Genomic DNA, 15,907 nt, shown 5'->3' with positions numbered 1-15,907 from the left:
AGAAACGACTCCTGCGAAGAAGATAAAGTGGTCAACGATGTTCATAGGTGAGCTTTTGCGCGTTAGTAACAACGCAAGAAAATGAAGGAAGAAATAGTTTTGGACTAGGTATTAATCGTGGCGAAACAGTCATAAACTGCGTCTAGACCTCGGCGTGTATAATTTTGACTCGGGGTTGGGTTTCCGACATCATAATAAATTTTAGAGAGCCGCTTTTGGGGTGAATTATGGAGCTCACGGAGCTAACCGCGTGCCAACCACCACAAGCGTAGCCTGTTTAAAAGTGGCATGCGATATCTTGTTCCACAGTTCCTTGAAGCATGAAGGTGCTTTCAATGCCATGCTCTGACAACTATTTTCGATTTATGTGAGATGAAGCGCCGGTCTCGAGGTACTCTTGAACTGTTTTGCTCGGAGTTATTCCACGTGTTGGCTATCTAGAATTCTTTCATCTCTTGGATAGACGATCAGAGAAGCACACGATCATGGCGGACGTACCCTTGGCCTCGTTGTCACTGACGCATGTTCATTATGTATGGATAAATTGCTTCATGTACCTCTCCTCTCTCAAATCCATACTAACGGCGTCAGGACCCTAATGATCCTATATCCTACTTTTGCGCCTGGCTTGCGCTCGTTCCTCAAGGCCTTTGCGTTGTCTACGCAACCCTCATCTGGTCGACTCGCGAGATCGAGATTCTCCTGATGTTTGGAGGCCAAATGGCTTGCGAAGCCTTGAACTTCGCTTTGAAACGAATACTGAAGGAGGAACGACCAAAACAAATGCACGGGAAGGGATACGGAATGCCATCGTCACACGCTCAATTCGTCTCCTTCTTCTCGATCAGTCTGACATTGTTTATGCTGTTTAGACATGTACCCAAAAAGCCAGCACCATCCCATACGCCGCTGAGTATGGTTGCGCGAGTCTTGCTCTCAGGTCTGGCGCTGGCGAATGCGGGCCTGGTTGCATGGAGTAGGACATATCTGAATTATCACACACAAAAGCAGGTATTTGTTGGAATTTTCGCGGGGGCGGTAAGTGCCGTTGGATGGTTCATTATCACCACTATTGTTAGACGAATCGGCTTGCTATCGTGGTTTTTGGACCAGCCAGTAACAAGATTGTTTCGGATGCGAGATTTGGTGGTGGAGGAAGATTTATGCCAGTCAGGGTGGGAGAAGTGGGAAGTGAAGCGTGCAGCAGCAACATCACACGTCAACCAGAAGAAGATTAGTTGATGAATGTACACATGGTCGACTGTAAAAACACACTCAATAGTGTCGCTTTGTAGAGCAACTAGTTTACTTGAAACTGCCTTATGTAGGTAGTGAGTAACCTCTGCGCTTGATTAGACCGCAGGTCGTGCGGATTCTTACAAGGCATTGTGATGAATCCCAATCGACTCTTTTCTTTGCCAGGAGCGACTTTCGGCTTCTTTGTACGTTTGGTTTCCTGGTCTGTGTCATTCTCAGGGTCTTTACACACATTCATCTCTAGTAGTCCCTGACTGTAACAGAACCCCCGGAGTATTTATGATCATGCATCGCAGCATACACATCGCCTTTGAGCGAGGGAGCTGGGCTTGGGAATCAGCAATCCATGCTAAAGATGATTTTCCAGCGTTCTCTCGGTCGTTAATCACAAACAATCAGCAAGGATAAAAGGCAGTTCGTCCCTCAGCAGGATCTCAACTTGAATTTTCACGAACCCATAAGCTATTAAGCCAAAACTTGTTTTATATCGTCGGCAGCCAGAAACACCATAGAGATAAATCGTCAAGATCGTTCTGGAGCTATCAAGATCTCAACGGAGTCCACACAAGTACAACGAAAAGAAAAAGATCCAACTTGTTCCTCAGTCCAACGAAAATGAGCAATCACGAGGACAGCAAGTCTAATGATATTCTTCAATGGCCAGAGGACAGAGAAGCCAAATGTGAATACGGCGGCGTAATTGTGGTCAAGGGCTTGACGTCGGTGGTGGAGCGCATGCCAAATGGTGACATTATCAAGACACCCTGGCTTGACACTGCTGAGTCTGATACATATTGTAAACAACTTGCTATCGAAGCAAAGGTCTATCAAAGGCTTGGCGAACACCCTCGGCTGGTCAAGTTCAAGGACTGGAATCCTGACAAGCACGCTTTGACATTGGAGTACATGCCCTACGGCAATATGGAGGCCTACGTGAAAAGGCTCCGAAGTGAATGTTCCGTGTTCAAAAGAGGGTTTTTTAACTCTGCTTTTGAGTGCTTCAGCTGGATGGATCAGATGGCGGAAGCACTGTCTCTGCTTCACTCAAAGGGCGTTATACACTGCGATGTTGCGCCACGCAACTTTCTACTTGGCGCCGATAGGAATATCAGGATCGCCGACTTTGGCGGTTCATCGATAGATGGTTCGAAAGCTTTGGTCTGTGTCAATAGAAGATACAGGCTGCCATGCTCGAGTTGGGAGGAGATGGCGACCGTAAAAGGGGATTTATTTGCCCTTGGCTCGGTCATCTACTTTCTCATAGAAGGCAAAGAGCCGTTTGAAGAACTTTCGGAAGCTGAAGTCAAAACGAAGTTTAAGGCAGGTCAGTTTCCGGAATTTACGGATATAGGCAAAGCATCTTGTTGTGAAGAGATTCTTCGGTTGTGCTGGCATCAAGAGGCTGAGTCGGCTGAGCAAATCCGCAAGGTGTTGGCAGAGATCAGGGCTGAAAAGCATCGTTGGATGTAGGTCGAGAGCCTTACTAGGGAAGGACATCGTGGTGGGTAGCAGAATGTAATGTTGGAACGACAAGAGTAGTGTATTTGTGCATGGAGAGGCTGAGAAGTGTTATGCAAACCACTACATTTGTGGCCATTTCACAATCAAGAGTGGATCGATAATATACGACTTGGATATAATATAAGATGTTCTTGAGACTGACATAATGCTCGGAGGTTGTGAATACTTCAAGTTGTATGTCATATTCCTATTTCGTCAGTGATCTCTATCACGCATTCAACAACGTCACTCAAGCGAAACATTCAAATATTGAGAAACTAGCAACTGATACACAGAATATAGATCATTAATCAGTAAACATGGTAAGTCGTTCAATGATTGTCACAACAGCATGGTAGACGAAATTTGCTGATCTATTTAGTCGTCCCTCCTCAACCTTGAAGATGAACTCCCCCATCATCGACCTCTCAATTATCATCATTGTCAAAGTTTTGGATCAGCACAGCGAACGACTTCGATATACTCATACACTGCAACATCTTTACTTAGACGTGATTCTATAAATCGCTGTAACACCATTACGATGGACCGTCGCCAATCTTCAACCGACTATCGAAGGAAAGGATCCATGGGAGGAGCCATAGCGGGGGCCGTCATAGGTGGTATCGTAGGGGAGTTTATGAACGAAAACCAAAGACAAAAAGAGCGCGGATACGATGCTTATCAAGGTGGTCCACCAGCTCAGAGCTCAGGACGAAGAAACAGCGGATATGATAGTCGCTATGAGTCGGTCACTCGACGTACTACTTATCACCGCGTCACTACCGAGCCTGCCAGACCACAACAACCACAGCGTCGGGGTTCCTTGGCCAAACGTGTTCGATTTTCTGAGCCCGGTCCTTCGATACTGAAGCCTTCGCGACCAGAGCCTGTACCTCAAAGACAACGTGCGATTGAGATGCCACGCAGACCCAGTCAAGGAATTAATTATGGACAGCCCTCTGCACTGAGACCTCATGGACACTGGAATCCGAATGGAGGTGGGAAGAACTGGGGATCGCAATATGGGATGCAAAAGTTTTAGCTAAGTCTAAGGAGTGACTATGGTATCTTAAGTGGTGGTGGAGGATGGACCTGGTGGGAAGGGTTGGAAATAAAGAGGACAACTTGGAATGAGACATTTGATTTGAGGAAAAATGTGAAACATATTAGATTAAGATGAGAAATCAAAAGCATTTTTATGGACGACAAAGCTCTGCTACGAAACTTGTGTCTAAATAACGAAGTGATGATATGGAGGGCCGGGTTTGCCAAGGGCTCGCTTAGGATGGGTGAATGCGATTCAAGTAATAGAAATGCTTTCTTAAAAAAACTCAAACCAGGCAGCGCAGCATATAATTGGGCACCAGACAGGGAATGAAGGATTTTGTTAGCTTCTGAAATATTTTCTATACGATGAAACAGGGGCAATTGTAGACGTAAAGGCTCGTTAAGCAACAAATTTCCTGACTCACTATTCATTGTCAATCTCATAACGAGGCATGGTAGAAGTTGAGTGGTTTGTGATTCATATTAACAGACTATTAGACAATCCCTTGACCAAATTTCTCGGTTGTAAAACATCATTTCGTGGCAGAGTATAGTCGCTTGAATGTTTAACAAAACTAAACCATGAATAATCCAAATTCATCTTCAGTATGATTATGCAACTTACATAGTTTTTGAAATGGTGTCTGATGTGCATTATGTGATTCCAACCCATTTTCAAGGTCTCCAATTGTCTATATAGATCTCCTGTATTACCTCTTACATAGTCCTTTCCCCCTTCAATACATCCAAGATTTTGATATACGCTCTTCATTTCAGCACACTTCACACAAGACTTCTCCCAACTTCATCAACAAACATCACATTTGTAACCATGAGCAACCGTCGGGAGTCCTCTAACAACGGGTTCAGAAACTCCATCAAGGAAAAGCTATTCGGAGAAAAGCTATTCGGAGATACGTCCAGTCGAAACGGGCAACAAATGCACAGCTACCATCCAGCCAGACTTCAAACTCGGAATTTTGGGGAGGAAAAACGAGGAGATCTTATTTATGGAAAATATATTAAGAAAGATGAAAAGCTCACGGCGGCTCAGTTGCGTATGTTGGCAGAGAAGGAAAGCCGTGGAAAATTGTATTACCCAAACTCAAGATTCTGAGTTCAATTGGGATACTATGGTACTGTTGATAGCGGCACATTTAAGAGATGATGACAGGATTGGGGGAAGACGAGCGGATGACTGGTATGGCATTTTAGAAGTTTTCAAGAGTAGCAATTAAGACTTCACGTCAGAATGCTATCTTACTTCTGTTAGGATCAGTCGTGAGGTATGAAATAATCTTGAATGCAAACATTGTACAACGTGATGGACGCCAGTCACCTGTGGATAACGAGTAAACATATCAAGATGGTTTGATCGACTAGAGCGTTAATGATCTATGTAGTTTATCCTCGTGCCTATTTCTTACACAAAAGTTCATTTCAACGCACTCTGAGACTCAGAGACACTCGATGCTCCAGCCCAAAGATTGATTTTGCACCCTTGAGATACTAGAAGTGTGCTCATGTGTTTTAAAATGTGATATATTTTAGGAAAAGTAGCATTATTTAATCTTGTCATGTAGTGAATAAGCTGGCTCGTAACCGCAATTCGATTTGCTTGTGGGTTAGGTGCTAAACTAACAGAAAATGGAGCAATTTACAACTATGGGGGAAGTCAAAACTGTGATTCGTGAGTCCGAGATAAGACACTTCATTCAGAAAGCTTGATTCCATCAAGTTGGACACTGTACTACTAACAGAGTCGGACAATCAGATCTGTAGGTGATAATCACTTGAAATTGATCTTTGTACCAGTAATTTGACAAACTTCTAATTACCGCATTGTGCATCGAAAAAATGGTGTGTATTAATCATTGCCCTTTTGAGGGAGATGAAACTTGTATATAGGACCCTCCTCTTACCCTCTAACACAACTTTCTCATCATCAACACTTCAAACTGTTGGAATTTCCAGCTTTGAACACAAGAAAACATTCCGCCTACCAGCCGATCAACAAACCGCACTTCTTTTTTAGAAACACTATCTAAATCGCCAAAATGCCTGGTGGTCCATACATGAGCGGTGGGCTCGGAAGATCAAGCGCTTATATTGACCAACGCACTCAATCTGACCGTCAGAATCTTCACGTCTACGATATGCCCTCTGGATATGTCAACCCTCGCTTGCAAAACCAGCAACAACCAGTTCCACAACGTCGTCCATCAGTTACATACCAACCGAGTCCTCAACCTCGTGGATCAAGCCTTTACCAAAGTGGCGATCGGCGAGGCAGCGGCTTCCAACAAACATGCTTCGCAAACTCACCTGCGCCTAAGAGATACACGGCCAACGGCTCAGGTTTAGGGTATGAAACAGCCTATTTCAAAGAGAAAGACTTCAGATAGATATTAGCTTTGACGGAGGATTGGGGATATTGAAAGACTTTTAAGAATTAATGGAGGAAATCATTGATGTATTTAGTGGCTCTGTACTTTTTTCATGAGCTTGATTATAGAGGTGTCTCATACACCAGGAATAGAAAACATACTTTAGAGAGATTTGAATATTTTGTAAAGTTGCCCAAGTGATGTTATTGGACTTCTAAATGTCTAAGATTAATAAATTGACACAAATATAAATTTCGCTTAACAAAAAAAGCTTTCGAGTAACGCCAATAATTCACCTAGCGTTGGAACGGGCATTAACTAAGGAACCTTGATCCGAGCGAAGCTAAAATAATAATATAGTAACGACTGCTTCTATAGAATCAAGAAATTTCACTCGCGGGGAGAGTGGAAAATATTCAGGTTTTAGTGAGGTATGGTTTTGTTACACATTTTAGAAGTTATGAAAAGAAGGGGGAAATTAACAACTCACCTAGAATTACAGGATTTGCTTATGAGATCTTCGTTTGTTGTTATAAGTAGGTTGTTGTTCTAAAGTTATGTTATTCCTAGTGGATTTAGTCAAGATTAGTCGCCAAGCCGTGGGGCACGCTTTATTCACAGTCTTCTTTAGCAAGAATCACAACAATTTTCTCGGCTAGAAAGTGTTCATTGGAGCCTGAATCTTTAAGGGCGGTAAATTTCAGTATAAAAGCCTCCCTCCCGACCCCTCCTCTCCAAAAATTTTCCCATATATACCTACAACTTTGAGCTTTACTTCAAGCTTTCAATTTGAGAATACGGACTTTGATTTTTCAGCACACTCGATTCAACATCAACTTTGAAACCCTTCAATTCTTCTCGAGCAGCACCATTAAGATGGGATCAATTAGCGATAGAGATTTCGAAAGACTTTTCGGAAACTTGCTTTATGAGAATCCTATAAACGGCCCTCCTAGAAGGAGCTCGCACAGACCCTCAAGGCAATCTAGCAGAGACCCGTATGGTCCTTATGGCTTTGGAAATACTCATACAGGATATCGACCATCTACTCGAAATTATGAATCTAGTCGACAACAACAACAAGTTATAATGCAGCAACCGGCCCAGCCACCACGACGACAAAGTACCGGGGAACGGCTGGGTTGGTTTCGTCGTCTAAGCACTGGTGGTAGGAATTGGGGATCGAGAAATCCGACGCGGAGATGGTAGTTACAACGCGAGGATATCTTTTGGTGTTTCTAGAGATTTAAGATATGTGGAGGACTTTGGGGGTTTGGATAATTTCATTAGTTTTAGTGATAGATGCTATTCTAGAGTGTCTTATACACCGGTAATAAGAGAAAGGTTCCTCTGGCTTTAAGTGAATATAAGTTTTTGTACAAAATTTGTTGTGATTTAGACATCGAATAGAAATCCGCGAAAGTTACAAGATGACTCTCGGATCAAAAGAACACAGAGATAAGTGATAATATCGGCACATGGTCGTTATGACCTCCTATAAAAACAAAATGACTCACGGTAATGGTTACACAGAGCAAAAGAATATTTGAAGCGCATAAGCAACTCCAACTGTGAGTAAACGTGTCCGTCACTTCCCAGCATATAGAACAAGTGTATGAAATTGATGCTTTTTCTCTTTCGTAAGCGAAAGGTTTCTGTTGTCAATCATCTATGTGAGAGGCAGATTTCCAAATTCTCATTACGTGGCTCCTCGCCGTACGATAAATAACTAGTGATGAAGAATCCACATCTGGGTGGTGTGTACCACCCACCCTCTGTGTAATGATTGTGGGAGACTATGAGAAAGATTCACGATGCAAGTCAACATTCAAGCTCAACATGTTAAAATTCGAGAAGTTCTTGTCGCTTAGTTTCTGGGGGGAATAATAGATCCATTAATGATTCGAGAATCCCGTTTCTCATTACCAACGTACAACTGTTAATGGGCTCTGCTTTAACAATCTTATTAATCACCAACTAGCGCACAGAGGGCTTCCCGGCTGCGTACTACCTGTCTATAAAGGTATCCCTTCCAACCTTCCAAGGCAACTTCTCATCATCAACACTCGGAACATCTACAGTCTTACAGCTTCGCACTAAACTACAAACACAATCGTCTCGCGACATATCCAAGCACTCGACTCAAGCCAGCGTCTCAACATCTCCACTTTCTTTTACCGATACTCCGTTACCAGTTAACATCGACAAAATGGGTAGATCTGGAGAAATAAAAGTAAGACATCTCGTGGGAGGTATGGCAATTGCCTCTGGCCTGAATGTTGTCCGCCGACTTAGCTCTGCTATGCAAGATCGCGGATCAAGCGGTCAAGTCTACCAACAAAATACCCAAAGCAGCTCTCGTAGGCAAAGCCGCCACCCAAGCGGTCAAGTCTATCGACAAAACACTCAAGGTAGTTCCAGCAGGGGAGATCCAATGGCCTATGGAAAATTCAACCCGACCCCAAGGGAACAAGCCCAAATGGCATGGGAGTGGGAGCAAGCACAGAGGGGCAACCAAGGCCAATACAGACGACACTGAGATATCAAGATGTCTGGTGGATTTGGGACTCGTGGAGGATTTTGAAGGATTTTGGAGGAATTTAGCAATTGATGTCAGATCATCGACTCTCACAATGGGTATGAATTTGGCAGTGTCTCATACACAGGGCAATTGGAGGATTTCTTTTGGATTGGTGTCATTTCATTGACTCTCAAAACGAGTGTGAAGTAGGCAGTGTCTCATACACAGGATAGTTTGGTCTTAGTTTACGGGTCCCACCAATAAACGCTTCTGATAATAGTTTCATTCTCTTACTTGTTATGTGACAGTGACTTTGGATGATCACAAGTGAATGATGAATTATGAGATGAGAACAAGTAGAATCTCAAACCCAGAATCGGCTTCATTGAAAAATCTATTTCAATCTATTAGAAGTCACTGGTCGAAAAATTACCGAGCTAATAGTCGGTGGGTCATCTTGCGCGTCCCGCTTAGAGTCGGAGAGAGTGTCCAAGGCTAAAGAGGTGTAAAAGAGATTTTTCAAGTATAGATTTTTGATCTCGAAATTATTACTATGTTTTTGAAGTTTCCAGAAAAGTGGTTTTTAATCATACACAAAAAGTAATACTAGAAGTTCTCAAGTTAGAAAAGGGGGCCCACTAGGAGTCTCAATTTAAGCGAGAAAGTAGAACATGCATTATAAAATATCATTGATTCTTTATTAGCTAACTCTTTCCTAAGATTGTTTTTGCCAACCATATCCCCCAAGCCCAACAGCCGCGCCATATTGATTATATCCCCGATGGCCATTCCTTAAGTCGTCATATCCCCATGTATTACCATAATCAGCCTACCACCACCCCCGACGACGTTGAGGAGCGTCATATGAAAGTCTGTCGAATCGATCGGACTGAGTTGTATGACGACGTTGATGAGGATGACTTCTCCTATGATGAGGTCGGGGTGGAGGGGCACGGCCCGTTGGTCGATTCCAATACGAAGGGCTGTTCGATGCCATGTGGTCCATCCAAGAGCCGATCATCCCCTGTCTCTCTCTATCGTATTCGTTGGGACGAGGAGTTCTCGGGCGGTGGTTTGGGTAGTGGTCAGTGTAGATTCCGCGACGGTTGATGGTGGTGGGTCCGAAGGGTCTCCATCCTCCGTTCTGGCGAAGGCGATCCCCCCAACCCCAAGGCATGTTTGCGATGTTGTAGGTATTCTGTTTGGAATGTTGCACGTCTGTAGAAGTTTAATCTCTAAGCCGTCTTCTGTGGGAAAAATGAGGGTAATATATAGTTATGGATTGATCCTATTCTTTTGGTGGTACTAACCTTCCTTCAATCATGGGAGGTACTTCGGAATCACAAGAAGGTCTTTCATGATTACGACGCCTCGAAATGTGATGTTGCGAAAAGCTTGAAGCCCAATATCCTTTAATGGAGTTTGATGTAGCCCATCAAAATTACCTTGGTGGATATTGTGAATGAAGTAAGTGAAGTCTAGTTGCATAGATCTCGTATACAAACCGAGGGCATCACTCAACAAAACCTCTATTTGTACTTCAAATAAAGTGACAAGCACACCAGTGGCTCATCAGCATTTGGATTATCTGAATATGATGTGATTAAACTTGCATGATTGGAATTTGCTGATTTGTCCAGCTTGATGGAGCAACAAGTCAGTGAATGCCACGAAAGCTGGGAGGCATAATCGTGCATGAGTTGACGATCATATAAATGAATTGAGACCCACCTCTTGAAATCTTTTCTCACTAACTTCTCTTGTTGACGAAACTAGAAAGCAAGAACACCTTTGGCTGTTGAAATCTTGCTACGATATCCGATGACCGACTCAGGAAGCAGCTCGTTCAGCGGTTCCGCATCGCTACTGCGACAGGATTCACTATCGGATTGTCCTGTATGCTACACGAAAATCCAGTACAAAACCGTTGTATTTCCTTGCGAACATACATTCTGCCTCGAATGTATCATGCAATGGGACTTGAGAGATGATCAGGCTAAGACGACCTGCCCAATGTGTCGAACCGAACTAGTCGAAGCCAGACATTCTTTTGATAGGAACGGAGGATACATCTCAACGCCACTCAACCTAACAGCTGCCCAAAGACAAGCTTTAGAGAATAGTCCACGATTGTTTCAAGGTCTTTACAACTCTAGGGTTAGTTCGGGTCCAAATCCATATCTACGGCAGTGGTCTTGGACGCAACATGTTCACGGAACTTTCTTCGTCATGTCTGAAGTCAGCCCAGTAAATATAGGACACACGCAGGATACGCGAATTATACAGAATAAATTGCAAAGCGAGACACATTCCACGATTATCCATAGACGAGTTGTCGATAAGAGTTTTACCAACATTGGGAGAATAAACCGGGAGTACGGTTTTGCAAGCGACTTGACAAACCTTTTTCTATTCGAAGACGCTGAACGATATGCCAGACCTCAACTCAGAGACGTATCTGCTCGAGTATCAAATCCAGCCTTCCCCAGGTTGCGGCCTTCTTCGACATGGTCAGCTTGGATGAGGCCAGAAAATCCAAAGGAACTTGCGACAAGAATACGTACGACGATGAGGATTGATAAGACCGCGGGTTATGCCGAGGACGAGTTACCCAAAACCATTCAGGTGACAGAGATAAAAGATTTGGAGGAGAGAAGGCTGCCAGAAACAATTGACGGGGCCGCAGAATGGGACCTTGGCCCGGAAATAGAGCCGGTTCAATTTCCAAGAGTACGAGCTGAGATTCGAGAGCTGTTGAGACAGATTCGTCAATCGATTATCAGACAACGGGTCGCCTTAGGCGGGTTGCCAAATGGCATGACAGTGGATTTCGACAGGACGTTGTCTAATATCCACCTGCCGTTCTGAAACTCGAGCCTGGAGATCTAGTCGAGCGTTCAACGATGACGAATGCAAATCTCAGCTTGGTGTTGTAGAAACAGACGTCCATGTTCTTCAGCGAAGGTTTGAAAGGGGAGATTAAATTAACCGAGCTGTAACACATTTTGAACCTTCGATATATGACTGATCGCATGAGTCCCAGGCATCCAAATAGAGAAATAAAATGTACCGATTCGATCTTGGCTGAATTGGTACGATGGTTTAGTGAACAGTTTTAATGTGTGCCTCTTACCTGCAGGAGATTGGGGGTCAATCACGTGATATGGTCTAGCCTCTCATGTAGAAGTAAAGCTGCCCCTCTGTATCTTCGTACTTATACGATACGAATAGCCAATATTTGGTCAAAGAAAATACTAGAAACAGCATTATCCCTGGCTACCGAGCATCTGGATCGTATCAGCAGATGGCAGCTTCTTGTAATATGTCCGAAGGTTCCGAAAAGCCGAACTCGTAACTCGCGGAATGCAGTTAGGCGACGTCGCGACGCAGCTTTGAAGACCAGAAGCGGAACCGGGCAGTGAAGTATATCTTCAGCAACCCAACCAAGCCAAAATCACACATGGAAAGAATATCGAGCGAGGTCCAAACAGGAAGGTGGGTTGAAATAAGCGCGTTTGTTCTTATCGCGCCAAGATCGATGAACACGTGGTGGAAATTAAATCTCTCGCTTGAAAATCAACATGAACCTGGATACACTCCTTTACATGCAAGCCCGGAGTATCAACAACATCGGTTATGTTGCATGGAACGCAATCCTTTCGTCTCCAGCCGTTCGGATTTTGATGAACGATACTAGCTGATTGTCAAACATCAGTCAAAACGTCTTGAGGCTTTCTGGCTGAGACTTTACACCAGTGAGATCGGAGGCGGTTGAGCATCTACGCCTCCCCCACCTTTTGAGCGTGCACAGGCAAGACAAACAATAGATAAGGATGTAAAAGCTATGACCTGGCTAGATGAGGCTGAAGATTTATATCGAATGAGCGGTAAGTACGGGGTATCATTCAGCGAGATACTCGTGATACTCGAGACTTCGACGACTCTTTGTGAAGGTAAGCGAGGACTGACTTGCACTTATTATTCGTCGACTAGGAGAAAAATCAAGACGTAGAGACGCCAAATCGATTGCCTATTGCTTATGTTTTGAGGATGGCACATGTGGTTTCAACCAGAATGACGACGATCCGCTCCCAATTAAGATTACCTCTCCTTTGGATTTCTACATTTAGCACTTCATGCCCCTATCCCGCATACCACCCCTGCATATATTTCTTATCAAGACTCGAAAGATGGGATTTCTTGAAATTCTCATGCATGTCAAAACCGATAGTTTGGTATGCGGAGTACAGTAGCAAGCGGGCACCTTGATACTAGCTTTATCGCTCAGGACGGGTACCTGAATAGAACCTTCTTTTTCGGCCTGAGATCCACAATATCTCTCATGTTGCCCGAAATGCGCATCTGGGAGAAGAATATATATACTTGGACATCAGCCATGTCTTCACTCTTCAGCGAATTCTTCGTCCTCCTTCCTACCCCTTGAACTGGTCTTGATCTTTCAGACTGCCACTCCTTCGTTCATCATGTCGTTCAAAGTCATGAAAGCTGTTTTCACAGCACTTACACTCGTTAGCTATGTTACTGCAGCTGTTTCTGAATCTGGAAAGACTTTGGTTGTGGATGGAATCAACTACTATGCTGCTCCAGAAGTGGTTTCGATCATTGATGCGTCGGCAGACATGTTGGCGCGAGCATCGACTACTGGAGTTGACTTGATCCCGTTGACTGTCATTGCGGATTCATCCAGCTCTTTCACTACAACAGTATTCCGAGCAATGGTGGATAACTACACCGCTTCGGATGATGTTTTCAACAAGGGATTCTTGCAAGGTAAATACCTCGCTTATGTAATGATATTTCTTTCGCTGACTTTACCAGCTGTCTACCTCAAGCACACTGGATCTGCTCCAGCAAATGTGCAATACCCTCTCGGAGCTGCTCTCACCCAATACGGCACCAAACTCTTCATGCCAGCACGAGCATACCAATCCTCCGTCACAGCTCAAGGTTACACCATCACTGGATGGAGAACCGAAATCCCAGCAGGACCATACTTCATGTCTGCCCGTACCGGAAATGTCTACCAAGCATACCGATTGTACCAGGATTCCAACGGTGCTTTCATGCAGAGTTTGAAACCAAACACTGATGGTAGCTACTCCGTTCTCAGCGCCGCCGTTCCTGGAGATGATACTCTCTCAATCGGTGTTCCATCCAGACTCTACTACACCAAGACTGCTGCAAAGCCTCTTGCTGGTGTTAGAATCGGTATCAAGGATATCTATGATATTGCAGGTGTGAAAACCAGCAATGGAAACCGAGCATACTATGATCTCTACCCAGCACGAACTGCCACTGCTCCAGCTGTTCAAAGACTCATTGACGCTGGTGCAGTTGTTGTTGGCAAGCAAAAGACTTCCCAATTTGCCAATGGCGAAAGTCCTACCGCAGGTAATTACTCCTAAACAACTTCAGAACCGAGCTATTCTAACGTTAAATTCCAGATTGGGTTGACTACCACTGCCCCTTCAATGCCCGAGGTGACGGTTACCAAGATCCATCCTCATCCTCTTCCGGACCAGGAGCTTCAGCAGGAGCCTACGACTGGGTCGATATCAACCTCGGATCTGACACAGGTGGTTCCATCCGCGGTCCATCAGGAGCAAACGGCTGTTTCGGAAACCGTCCATCCCACGGTCTCGTTACCCTCGACGGCGTTATGCCTCTCTCCCCCGACCTCGACACCGCCGGTTTCCTCACCCGCGACCCAATTCTCTGGCACACCGCCGCCAAAGCCATGTACGGCACAAACATAACATCCAACTTCACCTCTCTCCCGCGCAAAATCCTCACCTCCGGCTTCCCCACCACCGCCAACAGCGAAGCCGCCTCCATCCTCCTCGACTTCCTCTCCAAGCTCCAAACCTTCCTAAAAGCAAACTCCACCACCCCAATCGTACCCGCAAACCTCTGGGCCGCGAACCCCCCCGCAGAAGCGTCCGGCGTCTCTCTCTCCGGCCTCCTCAACCTCGCCTACCCAGCCATGATCTCCCAACAACAATACTCCCTCCTCACCCTCCCCTTCTACGCCGACTACGCCGCGGCCAACAACGGCAAACGGCCCTTCGTCAACCCCTCCCCGCTCATCCGCTGGGCTTACGGTCAAAACAACCTCCCCGCCGACGCATCCGTCCAAGCCGTGCAGAACGCGACCATCTTCCGCAACTGGTGGTCCTCGAACGTGATTAAAACTTCCCCAGACACCTGTTCCGACTCAATCCTCCTCTACGTCTCCTCCAGCGGCTCGCCTAGCTACCGAAATCGCTATAACAGCGCCCCGGGTATTCCTACTGGAATCAGCATTGGACGGCTGAGTGGGTTTGCCGAGGAACCGGATATGGTGTTCCCGATTGGACAGGCGAGTTATAATTCTACTATCAGTGGACAGGAGGAGTTTTTGCCTGTGGCTGTGAGCGTTGTTGCGGCAAAGGGGTGTGATGGGATGGTGTTTACTTTGGCTGAGAGATTGGTTGCGGCGGGGATTTTGAAGGTGCCGAAGACGGGGAGTGTTGCCTTCTAGAGGTGATGTGAAATGTGAGGGGTGGGGGATGGAGTGGGATATAACTTTTCTTTGTATATATTGAATAAAGATGGTGTAATGAATTAAAATTTCATGATAAGTATTTGATAGAGTTAATATGTGATCCTTCAATGTCCAACTAAACAAAATCAACGTTCGATTTTGAACCGGCGATTCATCCATCACCCACATTACGTCCTCTTGATCATCATGAACAAACATATCATACTCTATATTCCAATCCCTACTAGAAACCTCAGGTTCTCTCTCAAGCGATTCAATAACAAATCATAGATCAGCATCTCACGATTCAATCCTAACAACCATGTGACTGAAAAATTATGGTACCAAACCGTCTTGGTTTGATTATTTCAAAGCAGGGAATCTCGAGTACAGTGATAATAGTATGGCACAGAGCGCCTTAGCAACATATCATAGATTACCGAGATTTGTCTACTCGACCAATTCAATGAAACTTATATAACACGAATAGAAACAGTGTATTGAAGGATTACTCAACTTACTCAAATTGTTCATGACTTATCATGAGTTAAGTTGAGTTAGATATTGAGTAGCACTACTCACAAATATTTTGAGCTGTGCTCACTACTCAACTCAACTCATCTTATACACTAGATCGTTTACAGGACA

The 15,907-nt window shown here is 44.7% G+C and overlaps 7 protein-coding genes across 7 annotated transcripts; all 7 read left to right on the top strand.

Moving 5' to 3' along the window:
- Positions 1 to 485: 485 nt before the first annotated feature.
- Positions 486 to 1,242, top strand: GLAREA_01120 (Acid phosphatase/Vanadium-dependent haloperoxidase; the record flags this gene model as incomplete). Its single annotated transcript, XM_008085878.1, has 2 exons — positions 486 to 533; positions 592 to 1,242. The coding sequence occupies 2 exons, from the start codon at positions 486 to 488 to the stop codon at positions 1,240 to 1,242; spliced, it is 699 nt and encodes a 232-aa protein (XP_008084069.1).
- Positions 1,243 to 1,872: 630 nt separating this feature from the next.
- On the top strand, positions 1,873 to 2,727 carry GLAREA_01119 (Protein kinase-like (PK-like); the record flags this gene model as incomplete). Its single annotated transcript, XM_008085877.1, has 1 exon — positions 1,873 to 2,727. One exon carries the CDS (start codon positions 1,873 to 1,875, stop codon positions 2,725 to 2,727), a length of 855 nt encoding a protein of 284 aa, XP_008084068.1.
- A 350-nt stretch (positions 2,728 to 3,077) lies between these two features.
- On the top strand, positions 3,078 to 3,802 carry GLAREA_01118 (uncharacterized protein; the record flags this gene model as incomplete). Its single annotated transcript, XM_008085876.1, has 2 exons — positions 3,078 to 3,080; positions 3,140 to 3,802. The coding sequence occupies 2 exons, from the start codon at positions 3,078 to 3,080 to the stop codon at positions 3,800 to 3,802; spliced, it is 666 nt and encodes a 221-aa protein (XP_008084067.1).
- Positions 3,803 to 5,864: 2,062 nt separating this feature from the next.
- GLAREA_01117 (uncharacterized protein) lies at positions 5,865 to 6,212 on the top strand (the record flags this gene model as incomplete). Its single annotated transcript, XM_008085875.1, has 1 exon — positions 5,865 to 6,212. The coding sequence occupies one exon, from the start codon at positions 5,865 to 5,867 to the stop codon at positions 6,210 to 6,212; it is 348 nt and encodes a 115-aa protein (XP_008084066.1).
- A 2,258-nt stretch (positions 6,213 to 8,470) lies between these two features.
- On the top strand, positions 8,471 to 9,825 carry GLAREA_01116 (uncharacterized protein; the record flags this gene model as incomplete). The annotated part of the gene is made up of 2 exons (XM_008085874.1): positions 8,471 to 8,845; positions 9,436 to 9,825. The coding sequence occupies 2 exons, from the start codon at positions 8,471 to 8,473 to the stop codon at positions 9,823 to 9,825; spliced, it is 765 nt and encodes a 254-aa protein (XP_008084065.1).
- A 711-nt stretch (positions 9,826 to 10,536) lies between these two features.
- On the top strand, positions 10,537 to 11,583 carry GLAREA_01115 (RING/U-box; the record flags this gene model as incomplete). Its single annotated transcript, XM_008085873.1, has 1 exon — positions 10,537 to 11,583. One exon carries the CDS (start codon positions 10,537 to 10,539, stop codon positions 11,581 to 11,583), a length of 1,047 nt encoding a protein of 348 aa, XP_008084064.1.
- A 1,616-nt stretch (positions 11,584 to 13,199) lies between these two features.
- On the top strand, positions 13,200 to 15,256 carry GLAREA_01114 (Amidase signature (AS) enzyme; the record flags this gene model as incomplete). The annotated part of the gene is made up of 3 exons (XM_008085872.1): positions 13,200 to 13,506; positions 13,555 to 14,127; positions 14,181 to 15,256. The coding sequence occupies 3 exons, from the start codon at positions 13,200 to 13,202 to the stop codon at positions 15,254 to 15,256; spliced, it is 1,956 nt and encodes a 651-aa protein (XP_008084063.1).
- Positions 15,257 to 15,907: the final 651 nt, after the last annotated feature.

The sequence above is a fragment of the Glarea lozoyensis genome (genome assembly GCF_000409485.1).
Source record: "Glarea lozoyensis ATCC 20868 chromosome Unknown GLAREA3, whole genome shotgun sequence".
Taxonomy (NCBI): domain Eukaryota; kingdom Fungi; phylum Ascomycota; class Leotiomycetes; order Helotiales; family Helotiaceae; genus Glarea; species Glarea lozoyensis.
Note: the sequence above shows the minus strand (reverse complement) of the source record. Positions and strands in the feature narration are given on the sequence as shown.